At 39.4% G+C, this 15,671-nt stretch overlaps 1 protein-coding gene across 1 annotated transcript; it reads left to right on the top strand.

The window, feature by feature from the left end:
* The first annotated feature begins 8,960 nt into the window (after positions 1-8,960).
* Positions 8,961-15,113, top strand: Vip (vasoactive intestinal peptide). Its single transcript, XM_052169827.1, has 6 exons — positions 8,961-9,067; positions 10,833-10,955; positions 11,840-11,944; positions 12,285-12,416; positions 13,270-13,351; positions 14,985-15,113. Exons 1-5 carry the CDS (start codon positions 8,961-8,963, stop codon positions 13,313-13,315), a joined length of 513 nt encoding a protein of 170 aa, XP_052025787.1. The 3' UTR covers positions 13,316-13,351; positions 14,985-15,113.
* The last annotated feature ends 558 nt before the right edge of the window (positions 15,114-15,671 follow it).

Below are 15,671 nucleotides of genomic sequence, written 5' to 3' on the forward strand. Positions count from 1 at the left end.
AAGGAGCTGGCAGGAGTTTGGGCCAGGATTCCCAAAAGGTTCCAAGGCAAAGATCCAATACAGACAATTTTCTGGGAGGGAATTTTTCCTCTGTCATCGTGGCAAATAACATGGCCAAAGTCAACTTAAAGTAGGAAGGGGTTTATTTCATTTTGCAGTTCCAGATCATGGTCTGTCACCCAGGGACACCAATCCAGGAATTTGCTTTGTCCCATGAAGGTATTACCTCTGACCAATGAACTATTTCATAGCAAAGGGTTATGGCAAGAAACATGGAGAATGCTACTTGCTAGTTGACTTACAGGTCAGCGTCTACTCAGATGCCTTTTTTACACAGTTAAAGACTATTTGCCTGGGGAAAGGATGCTGATTACTGTGGACCAGGCTCTCCTCCACCAATAGAGACATTCAGTAACAATCAAGATACCCTCCCCTTCCCCCCTCCTCACAGTTATACGCATGATCTAAGAGCAACTCAATTCCTCAATCCATGCTCTCTTCTCAGATCACTCTAAGCTACATCAAGCTGACAGTTAAAGCTAACCAGGACAGGAATGAATACACAAACCCTTCAGGTTGTAAAGAAAGCCAGATTGGCTAGAGGAGAAACAGAACCACACAAGCTTTTTATAAAAGCCTCAGCTGATGCCATAGGGAATTGTAGAACCAAGTCTACTTTCCAGAGATGTTCCAAGCTGAGACAGGTTGCTTATGAGTCATGCCCCGTATTGCCCCACTTGGGTAAGGAAGTGTGGTCTTGAACAAGTTGATTCTTATTCCCTAGATGAGTTAAACAATACCAAGACAAGCCACCAATACTCCCAACGTAGGTACTATAGCTGTAAAGCAGTAGAAGAAACCAGGTAGTGTTTTACCGAATCCATACACTCTGCCGTTAGCATATGCAGTGATTTCTGAGCAATTTTCTAGCAGCCTAGAAAACTGTGAAAGGAAGCCATAGATTAATCATAGTCTGTAGTGTTGGGACTATCTTGCGATTTGCAATTCAGGTTCAAACCAGTGCACTCAGTGCCTCCCCTTCCAGACTCTTATTAATTTAAGACTACATAGCTGACGCACTCTGTTGCATACCCAGTAAAGAGTCAGACCATCATGGAGATTTACCTCAACAATCATCCCTCTGGTATCGGAGTCCCTGTATTTCATTCTTTTTCTTTTAGGATCTGGCTACTAGATTTCTCCACTTTCTAAACAAGAGTAGACAGAGAGATCATTGATACCAAGTGTGATACCAGTTAAGTCATTAACTGGGATGGAACACTGATGGTGCCCTCAGGGGGGAAGAAAACTCCTTATCCTTAGCAAGATCTTCAAGAGGCAGCCCAGTTTTGCAGGAAGGGGTGCCACAACTTTCCAGTGAGGATTCTCCTCCCACAAGCCAGTTCAAGTATTCTACTTGTTGGGTGGCATCTTCTGGTAGCTGCAGAAAAAAACAATAAAGCTACCCCAGTGGTCTAGCAGCAATGCGGCCATATCCTCTCCCCCATAATCACTACCATTTCTGTTGTTAGAGCATGCTGTCTCTTCAGTGGGTTCTTAACTAGAAGACTCCACAGCCCACTTTCTCCTCCTTTGAAGACGCCTACCCTTTTTTGATGTAGAGTTGCTATAATTTCTCAAAACAGTAGCATCTTAAGGTTTTTTTTTTTTTTCACTAATTGAAAACTGTGGCTTTTTTGAGTTAGAATAAGGATATTGGTCTCCAGACTAAGAGCTGCCATGAAATGATTCAGATACAGGATATTAGAACAGGGATTAAGACAAGATGGATTGATCAAATAACTGCAGCTGCTTCCTAGAAGTTAGAGCATCTTTCCCTGAGGGACAAGTGACAGGAGCTGGGGAAATACGCTCCTGTGTTTGCCTTGGGTCTCCTTGCCTAGAGTTGTTTCATGCCTGGCAAGTTCCCCAGTCATGATCTCGTGAGGAAAGCACACTGACCTTTCCTCTGGACATGAATCTGCAGTGAATCCAGCCTCCTCTCCTAAAGGAACTTGGGCGACATCAAGGGCTGGAATGGGAATCTCAATTATTTATGTTTCAATCACAGGCTTCAAAAATCAATTGCTCATCATTCTGACAACTTCCTGGGAGCTAACATGGCCTTTCTTTCTCCATGCTTCTGTGCAGAAGGCTTTGAAGATTTGTCTAAGGACAACACTGATGTCAATACTAGAGATTGGCTAGAACTGCCAAAGATGGACCAGAGCACGTGCCTGGGAACACAGGGACAAGGGAAACCTACCCCAAGATGCAGCTCTGTGATCAGATTTCTGTCTCTTTTAAGCTGGCTTTGATACTATGTGTAATTTAGAGTCCTGGGAGGTTCCTCCTAGCTAAGTGTCAAGTAGCAGGATAAATATTCACAGCTCATGTAGCATTAAAACATGGGTTCAAACTTCTGTTTTCACACAAAGTGTAATCCTATCATTCCGATTATTCACCTGCAAACGCAATCTTTTTCTGATCTGAAGCTCGGCCATTTAATGGTTTGCATTCTCTCCCTTTCCTGTGTATTACTAAGTATTGCTACTTGCCTTGCTGTCTTATGGAATCTAGACACAAAGTTAAGCCAGGCTGCCCTCTACTGTTTCGCCTCAAGCTTAGTAGATGGCGTAGGTGTCTACCATCTAGTCCTCACCTTGACCCTCAATTCCCACCATCCCAGGGCATAGAGATGCCACCCGACCAGTGCTTCTGCTGTGCAGAATGGGTGCAATGGTGCAGAGCCCATCCAACTGAACAGAAGATGGCGGAAATTTCAAGCCAGCCGCTAGACATCACTGTTTCACATTTCATCCATCAGTAATGTTTCACATTTCATCCATCCACCTAGGAGAGCACTGGGTTAAAGACTGACTACTCGGGGGATGTGGGCGTGAAAATGTGGGAGGAAATATAGGACGAGTGACTGGGAAGGTAATCAAGTTTGTTTTTTAATGAAAAGAAATAATATATTTATTTGAATTATTATTCCCTCTCTAAACTCTCTCATCTTACGGATCTATGAAGTGGTGATTTCTCTATAATTTCCTTTTTTCTCAAATCTGCTTTCAGAAAAGTTTCTGTTAAGCAACTTTAACAATAAAACAGTGATTCACAGAAATCATAGCATGGAAATTCTCATGTAATTTTAAAGCAGGGGGGGTGTTCTGAAATGAATAATCTTTTTAGGAGTCCCTGTATCACTAAGGAAGATGGGAAATGATGTTTTAGAGTCAGGGGAGAGGTTGTTTGCAGTCATTTCCCTAAAATCACCATGTTTCCAACTGCTTACAATCAATTAAATTAGCTCCTTTTCTCATCTCTGTGACCAAATGCTGAACAATAATCAACTTAAAGTTTACTCTGATTCACCATCCATAATGACAGGGAAAACATAGCAGTATAATCAAGGGATGGTTGGACACATTTCATCTGTGTCAGTGAGCGGAAGAATGATGAATGCTGGTGCTTAGCTTATTTATCTTTAGCCCTGGGAGGGTATTGCTCACACTCAGCGTGTGTTTTCTGTCCTTGGTAAAACTTCCCTCAAAACACGCTCACAAATATACCAAAAGCTGTCCCTCAGTAAAGCCCCACAAACTTTCTTAGTGGATCAAGTTGACAATAAAAAGGAGCCACCACATTCGTTAAGAAATGTTAGAACACAAAATTACTTCTAATAGCACGATTTAAAGAGAAAATTAACTGTTACTGTAACACTATTTTCAACAAATCACCAATATAGCAAGAATATAAAAATTCTGAAAAGAGGGGCTGGAGAGGTGGCTCCGCAGTTAAGAGCACCGACTGCTCTTCCGAAGATCCTGAGTTCAAATCCCAGAAACCACACAGTGGCTTACAATCATCTGAAACAAGAACTGATGCCCTCTTCTGAACTGTCTGAAGACAGCAACAGCGTACTTACATATAAATAAATAAATCGGAAAAAAAAATTCTGAAAAGAAATTCAAATTATCAATGTTAAAAGAATTACAAGCAAAAAGGATTGGTTACTCAAATTTCTTTAGTTAGTTACTCAAACTTCAAAAAGAAGGTTTATTTTTGACTCACGATGCTGTGGGTTTTAATCCCTAGTTGGTTGGACCAACTTCTGGGGCTTGAGGTGGAAAAGTATATTCATGGACAAGATGCTGATTGGGGATGGGCTGGGAACCCACTGTCCCTTCTGGGATTTGTCTCTAAATCTGGACCTTTCTAACCTGTACCTTAATACCCAGTGGTCAACCTTCTCTCCCCTCCCCTGAGCCCGCAGCCTCTGGTAATAGTCCTTCTAATCAAGGTCCATGACATCACCTCTAGATCTCTCATGTGAGGTCATGTGCCTCTTGTCTTTCTGTGCCTTGCCTGTGTCATTTAACCTAATAACCTACAGTTGTGTCCATGCCACAGAAAATGACAGGCAGACAATATCAGAAAGAAATCACTTTGAATATCTTCATCATAAATGAATAATGAATATTCAAGGTGATAGGCTTACCCTGACTTGAAGTTTACACAATGCATACACATGTCAAAACATCAGCTCATGTATTTGTCAAAACATCACAATAATGCAATAAAAAAGAAAAAGGAATTTCAAGTATATTCTTGTCATGGAGGCGCTGGGAACTAAACTTTTTAACTGCTGAGTTGATTCTCCAAGAAGTTTTATTTAATGAAAGGCCAGAGGAAACACCAGGATTTGAAGATTTTGGGCTATTTGTTATAGTTCAAACGAAGCCACAGCACGGATGTCTGTGACAAGTATTTCCATATTCCAATCAACAAAATAGGAGGATGGACGCTTAAGTTGTATATAATTTTTATGTGTCCCCAATACATTTATGCTCTTGATCATCTAAAGATATAAATGTCCCTCTCCACTTGAGAGGTATAAAAGACAATGGGGTGAGTCTACTTGGTCCTAGATGTAGCCTTCACTCCTCTGGCTTCCTAGGGTGGCAAGGATACAAGGTCTTCAGCTGAGGTTGAGTGCACGTGTATACAGACACAGGCATCACAGACACAGGCATAGGACCACAGGGAGGTGCCCGTTCCCCTGGTGACCATGGTGTTCACTTAGCCCTTCACAGGAAGAAAATGAGGGTGAACGTGGATTTCTGCCTTATCTTCAGAGTCACTTCCACATGACTTCCCTTTAGTTTACAGAGCAACAGTTTTCTGACATGGCTTTTGGTGTTTTTGGTAAGAAGTGGGAAAGGAGATGCTGATGTCTTTACAAGCTACTTGCTTACCTGACGTGTAAACCCCAAGAGTGTTGGTGACAATTTCAGAATAGGGCTGGCTCTTCATGAAAAGACGGACCCTCAGGAAACTGGGTTCCACTCTCATCGCCTTTACTAAACACGGGAGGGATGCAAGAGCTACCGCAGGCATCCGCTTATTCATTTGGAACAGGAATAGACTGCCTTTGCTGTACTGATGGGTGAAGGTTTTCTATGCTGTGCTGAGAAGGCTTGCTCACATGGGGAGAGCAATTGACAAGACTGTGGGAAAATGAAAGTACTCAAAGGTAAGGAAGACACAGAGTTAGCAAATTTGGGTTTGTTTACTGAGTATTATAATAATAGATTATTCATGACAAATTCAATATAGTCATTTTCCTTATGGTCAACATAAGAAAAAAGAATCTACATTAGCTGGCCAATGGAACTCTGGCTTTCTCCTTATTTCTTTAAACAAACAAACAAACAAAAAAACAAATGTGGTTTTATTTTTTTGAAAGTCTGTGAGTTAAGACTTTGAACTGCAGATGGTGCTCTAATACTATGAGTTTATGTCCTGTTGAAATTTGTAGCAAGAACTGATTCTTTGATTTAGTCTATTTTCCTTGATAGGTAAAAATAAAATTAGATTCTCTTTATTATTTTGTTTTATTGTGATGATTGGAGAAACTGTTCTTATTATTGCAGAAATATATCACAGTTACTCTTCCCAGATGCTGCATGCTTCCTTAGACCAACTGATAAGAAGCCTGGATGTGATTTTGCTGCTTTTCATGCAGGATGGAGCCTTCTGTGATCCCTAACTTATTTATTTCCCAGTGCTGCTGCTTTTAAATCAAATTGTTTCACTGAGGATTTTGATGACAGTGACCTGAGGATAAAAAAAGAAAATCCATATGAAAACCACTTTAACTTCTAGTTTGTAACAACTGGTTAAGAAAAAAAAAAAAAAGATTTCCTGGAATTAAGCCACAGGGCCTCTGGCTTAAGTCAGACCTGTCAGCTGGACAACAAAATTCCAGACATTTTAAAATTTAATTCGTTTAATTTTTCTTGTAACTGGATTAGAAAATATGATTAAGCCCTAGCAAGATAACTCTCACTGCATTCGCCTGCCCCCAGAGAACAAGGAGATCCTTTCTTCTCTTAGAGGAGAAGAAAGTAAAGAAAATTGAGAGCTATATTTCCCAGAGGATATACGTAATAGAACATACACACACACACACACACACACACACACACACACACCAGGACTTTTAAATGAAAAGACATTGTCTTTGTTTTCCATGACACTCTTAAGATAGCTGCATTTTAACATTAAGTCCCAATTAAAAGTATGTCAGGCTGCTTTGAGGGTAGAATCAACAAAAAGAAATTAAGCATTCATCACAATTCTTTACAAAGGTCTTTTCCCTGATCCTTTGAAATCACCTTTATGTAAAGCGACTGAGTCGGAGGTGTTCAACTTCTGAAGTAGGGTGAGTTTTGAGGGCAAACAAAGTGATTCAACATTATGCAAAGACATAAAACGAGGAGAATGCCTTTGAAGGGAAAGAGAGAATCAGTCCCTGGAGTACACAGTCTGATCCTTATTTACTCTTGGAACATTTGATATAGTGTGCGAAGAGAAGGAGTGGGAATTATGATATTTTAAACAAAGTGTGAAAGAGCGATCGTGCCGCGGCTTACACAACGGTGTGTATACTAACAGCATCTTAGACACTTAATGAACCCTGACCCCCGAGGATTAGCCTCAACATAAAAGAAATGTAATAGCAGAAAGATGCAAAATCACGTGCGGTTGCTTTTTAAATTAGAATAGCTTTCAAGAAAAGTTTAATTTGGATCTGCATAAGCAGCATGGTTTTTAAAAGGCATTAAGGGAATTGGCGCTTTGTGGAGAAGAGGGATTTTACTCTAAGCACAGCAAACACAAGTTTTCTGCATTTGTTCCTGAAGAAAGTTCTTATTTTCTAAGGAATCCCTAGGCCCTGCCTATAACATTATAGTCATCTTCTAGTTCATCACAACTAAGTAAAGAGGAAAGGATTATCCAGCTCAGGGCTTTTAGTTTTGGGTTTTTTTTTTAAAAAAAAAAGAGTACATTTCCTCTCTCTTGAACTTGTTTGCTATAAATGTATATAAATCAGGGATGATGACAATTTAATAAGAACTTCAAGACCTGTTCATCCCATGGGATCACTACTGTGACGTCTTTCGGGGAGCCTTCTGATTGCTCAGCCCTAAGCACGAGCCTTATAAAATGAGGGACTCGGAGATGCAGGTCAGGTTGGACAGCAGAGCACTAGCCAGCTACAGTCCACCCTTCCCCAGGACCAGGGGCAAATTGGTGGAGCCTTCTCCGGAGCAGATCTTCAGCACCCTAGACAGCTCCCACGCCGACAAGACAGCCTTGCCTGAAGGAAACAGCCAGGGTAAGTAAAACCTTCCCCCTTCTTCATTTCTTCTCTGCCTTTGGAACTTCGAATAGGAGTTTGTGAAATTTTCTTTCTTAAAAAGAATTTTACAGTGTTCATCTTTTTGCAATACCCAAATATAATAATCATGACAAGTCACTGAGTGAAGATAGAAATGCCTCAATTTCTCTTTTATGATCCCGGCTGCTTAGAGGATTCTTAGTCCTGCTTATCCCTTCATTAAATATTGCCTTTTAAAAAGGAAGTAAGATGAGTTTGCTTGTGTGTGCAGTTTTGAACAAAGCATTCAGCTTGATACATTTGGTTTTTTTGGGTTTTCAACCTGTGTTTAAAGAGCTTTTCTTTCTGTTTAAAAACAGAAAGAAAACTCTAAATCTAGAAAGCACTCACTTTCTTTGTCGTTTAATTTTAAATGCTGTGACTTTTGTAAGTAACAATAGACAGAACCCTTGAAGATCTGTATGTTAGTTAGACAGTGTTTAGAAATATAACATGTGAATAGATTGAATGCAGGATGCATGGGCTCTACAGATAAAGGCATATAAATTGATTTCCTGGAAAAACTTGTACCAATGCCAAGTGACTCTGAGGGCATTAACTTTTATCCTGGAATTAATTTGCTTGGGGCTTGGCTTAAAGAAATAAGCTATCAGTGGTATCTATAACAGATATAGAGAAAATAAGAATTTAAATGCAATATGTATGCAAGATTTTACCTTAATGATACAAATCTATACTTTATATCCATATGTGTACATATGAATATACAAACTTTAAAATATAATTGGCTAGAAGAAAAATTAAGTGGCTCACACCCCAGTTTTACAACAATCAGGTATCAAAGCTTAAGGGGGGGCAAAAAAATTGTTAAAGCTGTTTCCTTCCATAGAAAAGACATTAAGCTATGACAACTCTGAAATCAAAACACCAAGTCTAAAGTCTCTATCTGCCTCCAGCATAACAGAAGCATGGCCTTGGATAGACATTAAAGTCAACTGAGTGTGGGCAGAGGGAAAGAAAAAAGGAGCTGAACTGGCATTCAAATGCCTTCACCATGGGGATAGATCCCATTTCCAAACTAATGCTAGAAAACTACCATTATTTTACAAAGTAATCTTATGCCAGTCAGTTGGACTCTTTCCTGGACATGAAATGACCATTTCTCAACTAAGCAAGAGCCCTTGACAGCATTGCTAGACCCTCCCCAATGTTGCCAGGTGTGGCTGGGAGAGGCAGCATCCTCTCTCTCTCTCTTTTCAGAGGCACCGAGATGGAAGGCAGCAGCAAGCCTCAGTCCCTGGCGCTCCTGATGCTTTTCAGTTTGCTGTTCTCTCAGTCGCTGGCCTGGCCTCTCTTTGGACCGCCTTCTGCAACGAGGTAAGCCTCATTCTGGGAAAGTGTGCTCTCAATTCAGATAAGTAGGCAGGCACTCCCTCTGCATCTAAATGAAATTTCACACGTGTTATTTTGGAGAGTGCTGTATTTTCAATTACATATAATTTATTTCAATACTTTGGTTGTAGCATTGAGCAAGTTCATTTCCAACCAAAAAAAAAAAAAAGCTTATTCTGGGCTCTGGGCTCTGGAATTCACCTCCAGTACATAAACAGACAACATCAGAGGCCAGTCTTGCACACCAGATGGTTCCCATTTCTAAACTAGTGTTAGGAAATGAACAACTTTCTATTTTCAACTCAGGTCTGTTCTGTTTCTGGTAGAAAAACTTCATTTAAATTTATATTGAATAAAAATGATTACAATGTTAATACTTTGTCAGTGAGATATACACACATGAAATTCTGTTGAACAGAAATTGATCTAGGAAGAATCACCCTGCCAATATTAAGGCTCATGAGGAAGATATATGCAATCCTCATAGTATTCTCTATTTGAACCAAAAAATTCTTAGTTTTACTATTTGATATAATGAAGTTCATACTTCATACACATCAAACATGCTATAACTCAACTTAGCCTAAAACAAAATAGACTTATGTTAATAATCAATTCATATTTAGGCTTTCAAATCTACAGGATCTCTATTATCTAAACTTAAATCACCACATCTTTGGTTATCTGCTTTTTTATATGCTCAGTAAAGTGAGTAGTCTCTCAGTACTGATGTTCTCTCTGAAATTGCATAACATGGTACCCCCTCCATATCATGTGTTGGCAACTAGAGTCCCAATGCCTGTATCTCAGCAGATGAACAAGTCACAGGAATGCTGGAATTCACACTGACTGATCAGCCTCAGGCCCATGGATGGCCACTTTTACTATCTGCTACATTATCTCCCAAAGATACCAAAGTGCCCTAGAGCTGAAACTCTTTGGAACTTTGCCCCAGTGTTTAACACACACCCATACACACACACACACACACACACACACCCCACACATACACACTTTTAATAGAGCATTGGCATTAAAAATACACATTCATCCACAAGTAGTTTATATGCCATATATTATAAATGAAATTCAGCACGACATATTTCTAATCAGACTACGCTCATACAATGTGAGGATGTAGAGAGACGCCTTAAATTCACTATATTGGAATAATCATTCTCAAACGTGCATATCTGTTGGGTTGATCAATGAAAAGAAACATATCATGCGGTTTATAGCTTTTGGATACACATTAGAGAACTAGAAAAAGACAACAGGTTGCACACTGCTTCTGTCCTGTATTTGGACAATGGATACTAAATACACTTCTATGAGTAAGTATCAAGTATCAGGTTTTGTGTTTAATATTTGCTTTTTGTATGTTTATATCTTGTATAAATTGTTCTATCTCGTAACGCCACTTCACAGATGGACAGAGTGAAGTACACCGGGACAATGTGCTTTGGTTATAGCTTCGCCAGAATTGAATTAAGTGGAAATTGTGTTCGGTTTAGAAAGCTTACACAAGTTGAATGACATCATTTTTTTGTGAGCTCACACGAAATGACTACTTAGATCCTCATTAAATGTGGAAGCCATGGAGTCAAATTATTCTACCCTTATCTTGCAAATGGATATGACCCAATCATTTGTTCTCTTGTTTCAAATAGTCGCCAGACCATAAATACCACTGTGGAGAAAAAAAAACTGTATTGCATCTCTAGTGGGATTTTTTTTTTCACCTTGATAGGTTGGATGACAGGGTGCAGTTTGAAGGAGCAGGTGACCCTGATCAAGTCTCTCTGAAAGCAGACTCTGACATCTTGCAGAATGCCTTGGCAGAAAATGACACACCCTATTATGATGTGTCCAGGTAAGTTCACTCTTGTTTAATCTTACTTAGGAAACATATCTGAAAGACTAAATAGTCTAGTCTTATCTTTTAAAGGAATAGCTTTTTAATGACACTGCTCAGTCTGGTTAATATCTCTAGCAGATATTTCAGATATCCATGTGGAAAGGTTGTAACAATGCAGGGTAGATATGTTATTTATCTACATCTTTTGAGCATCATTGCAGTGGCTCAGATTAGACAAATCCCAGATCAAATTGAAGCAGTTAGGATTAGGATCAGATACAAAGGAAAGATTCCCCCATTCTAAGAGTCAAGGGATTCAACAGTGCCATCCACTCCTGCAATTGCTTGTCTAGAGTACTGTTGCAAAACAGACCAAAGAGGTCACACTGAAGACAAAGTATAAGAGGTTTCTCATGTACGTACAAAGTACACTAATAGACCTAAGATCTTCTCTATTGCAATAGACTTGTTCCCACATCATTTTTTTGGAAAAGAGTAACAAAAGATACAGAATACTGGAGAGTTTGACCAAAATGACACATTTTTTTCATTGCATATATTTTCATTTAAGGTAGCATAAAAAACTATACAGATACATAGAAACTATAAGTGAATTTCAGTTCAATACTTATTAGAAAAATTCATTTTAAATATCCTACAATGGAACAAAAATAAAGTGGATATCTAATAGGCCCAGTTTTTCAAGGTGTTGGGCTAGAGACATACAACTTTTATCACGCTCAAGGTGACGAGAGTTTCCTTTTGCTATGGTGTAAGGAAGCTTCCTTTAAGCTTAAAATTTTGTGAGCAGATTACTTCACCATTCAAAAGCTAGGATGTGTCTAAGAGGAAATGTTACCAGCTACCAGGAAATCACTGTCTCTGCTCCCTTGCTTTAGAAACACCAGGCATGCTGATGGGGTCTTTACCAGCGACTACAGCAGACTTCTGGGTCAGATTTCTGCTAAAAAATACCTTGAGTCACTCATTGGCAAGCGGATCAGGTAAAGAGTACTTGTTATTTGTTTTAGCAAACACTCCATCGACACATTTTATTTTTCCTTCTAGAATTTTATTTCCCCTGCTCAAGGCTCACAACTCTTTGATAATGTTCATTTTCTTTTAGAAAAAGTAAGAATTAGCCCCTGGTTCTGGAAACCAGTGTAGCAGTATAAGACAAAACCAGAACAGGGAAGTGGGAAAGGATGGGTAGGAGAACAGAGGGAGGGAAGGTAGAAAACATTTACAAACTAGTCAAACTGAGCTAAACTCAGTGGGAAAAGACACAGACTCGTCCCCTACTTCTTGTTGGTTTACCATCATTTTTGCTCTCGCTTTCTTTAGCAGTGGCATCTCAGAAGACCCTGTGCCAATCAAACGGCACTCTGATGCGGTCTTCACAGATAACTACACTCGCCTCAGAAAGCAAATGGCTGTGAAGAAATACTTGAACTCCATCCTGAATGGAAAGAGGAGGTAGGGGGAAAGAGAATTCATTGGCATGGAAATGTATAGATAACCTTCACATGTTAAGTTCTATTTGGAGACTGCTGTATTTCTCCATCACCTTGTGTACTTTTGTTTGCTTCATGCGAACTTCTTACTCATTCTCAGTGTTGGTTGATGTCCGGCTTCTCTGACATACTTTTAAAATACGGATACACAAATGTCAGCCCAAAGCCATTAGAAAATAGTATTTCTGGGGATGCTGACCTGGAAACTCTACATTTTAAAGGTTCCTTCATTTGACCTAACTGTTGTCAGAGTTTAAAATGATGGCTATTTTGAATCAGGGAGTGGTTTAATCAAGTGTTCACTTTTAAAATATATAAAGTGGAGTTACTAATTCTGTCACACAAGGGAACCCTACCATATTCATATCCAACAACCCTGTTTTATCACATTTACCCATAATGCATCTGTGTGTTCTAGTTCTAAAAGTATGTGCCTGTGTAGTATGTAAATACTGGACACTGAGTTAGGAAATCCAGTGCTCTCTCTCTCTCTCTCTCTCTCTCTCTCTCTCTCTCTCTCTCTCTCTCTCTCTCTCTCTCTCTTCTCCAGTTGCTTTTGTGGACATGGTGAGTATTAAGCGTAATTCTATTTAACTAAAACCAGACAGAGTATTCCTAAATTCCATAAGGCCAATTTTAGATACTATGGTCTTAGAACAATTCCTGTCAATCATTAGCTGCGGAGACCATTGTTGATCCCTAGTGTATCTTACAGAGCATCAATAATCACCTAGTCATGGCGTGATAATTGTTTCCTTGGAACATTCCTCAGCTGAGATTTTTTAACACGTGCGTTTTTGCCTTTTGGTCCTTAGCAGTGAGGGAGATTCTCCAGACTTCCTCGACGAGCTAGAGAAATGAGGAGAAGAGTCCTCTGGGCAGAGCTGAAGATCAGAGGTGGGTGTGTCTGAGCATCCATAAGGGTGTGCCCTTACGGCTACCATGAAAAACAGACCCAGGAGCAAGTCAGTGGATAAAGCATCTTAGGACCAAAACACCTTCTCTAACCCACATAACACCTCAACCTGAGGCAGAGCCCCCCTCAGTGAACTCCTTAAGGTACTACATGCATAGTTCTCACCTTGACAAAGGTACTGTTCACCATAAAGCAGTTGGTCTCCATAGAGTACAGTACGTCTTGTCTAGTTACCCTTCTCCCATGTGAAATTCAAACACAGAGCATCCTGAGGCACACCCCTGAGGGAAAGTGCCTTAGATTTGAAACGAGTCATGCTGCTTTTATTAACTTAAGATGTAGTCCAAAGATTGCCTGTTAGATCTTCAGTTAAATGTGAAGAAATACCACAGAAGCATACTATGTTATGCCAAGCTATTCTGGGTTTGATTTTATTCCTTCAAATGTAGCAAACATCATGGAACAAAAAGTCAAAGTTTGACCTGTCAAGTGAGTAGAGACACGGCAGCTCCAGCAATGTTCACTGTGGAAGAAAATTTTAATTTAAAAGAAAAAAAGTGCTATTTTTTTCTTTCGTAAAGTTATGTAGACTGGTTTCCACAATTGATTTTACATAAATGTGGATACAAGGCATATTCTCTCATGAGCTATGCAAGCATTAATAATTTCATTATTTTATCGGAACTCACTTTCAATACTTGGCAAGCAGAAAAAATATATTGTATAGCTGTGTCAAAAGTCAGTACACTTCTCTCCAATGAGCCATGGAGAAGATGGTTTCTGATAGAACCACTTAGCATGGAAGTAACCAAGAAAAGATAAAATCATGGGTATGGCTGGCCCCAGGAGAACTTGGTTTCTAATAGCTGAATGTAGGCAGAATTCCAGCCTTGCCTAAGGGAGGAAAATATCTATCCCATTGTGTGGGCCAATGGGAACTCAATCTATCTTTAATCTCACCTAAGATTTTAAGAGAGCTATCAGGAGCAAATAAGTTTTCAGAATTCATCTACAAGCACATTTTGTTCCATCAATTAGATTAAGTATCTCTTCGCCTGTGAAGGAAGCATGGGGTGAGGAGCTCACCATAACAATATTATCATGTGTAGATACTCCTTGACTCCAGGATGAAAGCTAGGCTGGAGTCTCAGTGGCAGAGCGCTTGCCTGGCTACAAAAAAGCCATGGTCTCCATGCCCAACACCAAAAGAAATAAATACTATTGCTTTGTAAGATGACTACTTCTGCCAGGTAAAGAATACAGCAAACACCGACATATAAAGGTAGATTTCTTTGTGACATGTAAGGTCATTTACTGGAGCCCATCTTTATTAAGGAAGGGTGGCTTTGGAGAAATCCTGACGACCCTCCTACACGCAGTCCACTAGTGAAAGGTACAAATGTTTCTTCATTCACGATTAAATAGAGAGCTTCTTCACCCTCCCATTCCTTTGTAACAGTCAGTGTTCTGGAAAGTTCTACAGACACAATCTCAGAGGCTGTTGATAAAAGCCAAGGAAAAATTGGTATTTACTAAGTGAGTGAATGGAGCTAATAAAATACAAATTTAATAATTGGTTTTGTCTGAAGCACCATTCTCTCTCTTTTTTTTTAGAATTCCTGAAGGAAAACAACCAAGTGATTACATTATGAGTTCTACATATCTAATTCAAGAAAACAACTTCCATAGCAAAACCAAATAAAATGTGTTGTGAATATTGTGGTTTCCTTTATGTAATAACTGTGATGTTTACATTGTAAATATTATTTGAGCACTCTAAAATTCATCTGTAGCTCGTGAGAGGCTTATAATTTCATATGTTATATATTCTTTCAAAGAAAAATATATTTAATGATAGATAGATACTAGATTAATTGCAATTATCTGAAGCTTTCTGCAAGGGTAGCAATTGAGGAAAATTGATGTGGTTATTTATAGCATGTAGTTAACTATTCAACAGAGCAGAACAGATATCATCAGTGTGAACAAGTCTGAATGCTAAGCAGAGAGGCTGCTGTGTTATATAAAGCAAAATATCTAAGGGGAATAACAAAAAATATGGGTAAAAGAGAAACTTGACAAAAGGATTTTCAGAATTGTATTTCTCCAGTGATAGGGACTCCACCTCTCACAGATTCATCTCTCCCACTAGGATTTGCAACCCCCACGGCTTCTTCAGAGATGCTTCAGCTAGGAAAAGCCCAGCCTCCAGCCTAGGGCTTCCCCTTTCTGCTTGTGCTGTGGATGTGTAAACTAGGAACTAAATGGAGTGCTTGATTTCCAGTAGTAAATACTTTTCCC

The sequence above is a fragment of the Apodemus sylvaticus genome, chromosome 23, assembly GCF_947179515.1.
Source record: "Apodemus sylvaticus chromosome 23, mApoSyl1.1, whole genome shotgun sequence".
NCBI classification, from domain to species: domain Eukaryota; kingdom Metazoa; phylum Chordata; class Mammalia; order Rodentia; family Muridae; genus Apodemus; species Apodemus sylvaticus.

Excerpts from the sequence above, each read along its gene's own strand:
- Vip (XM_052169827.1), top strand. The coding sequence starts at position 8,961 with ATGGAAGGCAGCAGCAAGCCTCAGTCCCTGGCGCTCCTGATGCTTTTC. Across the intron at positions 9,068-10,832 it reads GGACCGCCTTCTGCAACGAG|GTTGGATGACAGGGTGCAGT; the intron begins GTAAGCCTCATT and ends TCACCTTGATAG. Across the intron at positions 12,417-13,269 it reads ATCCTGAATGGAAAGAGGAG|CAGTGAGGGAGATTCTCCAG; the intron begins GTAGGGGGAAAG and ends TTTGGTCCTTAG.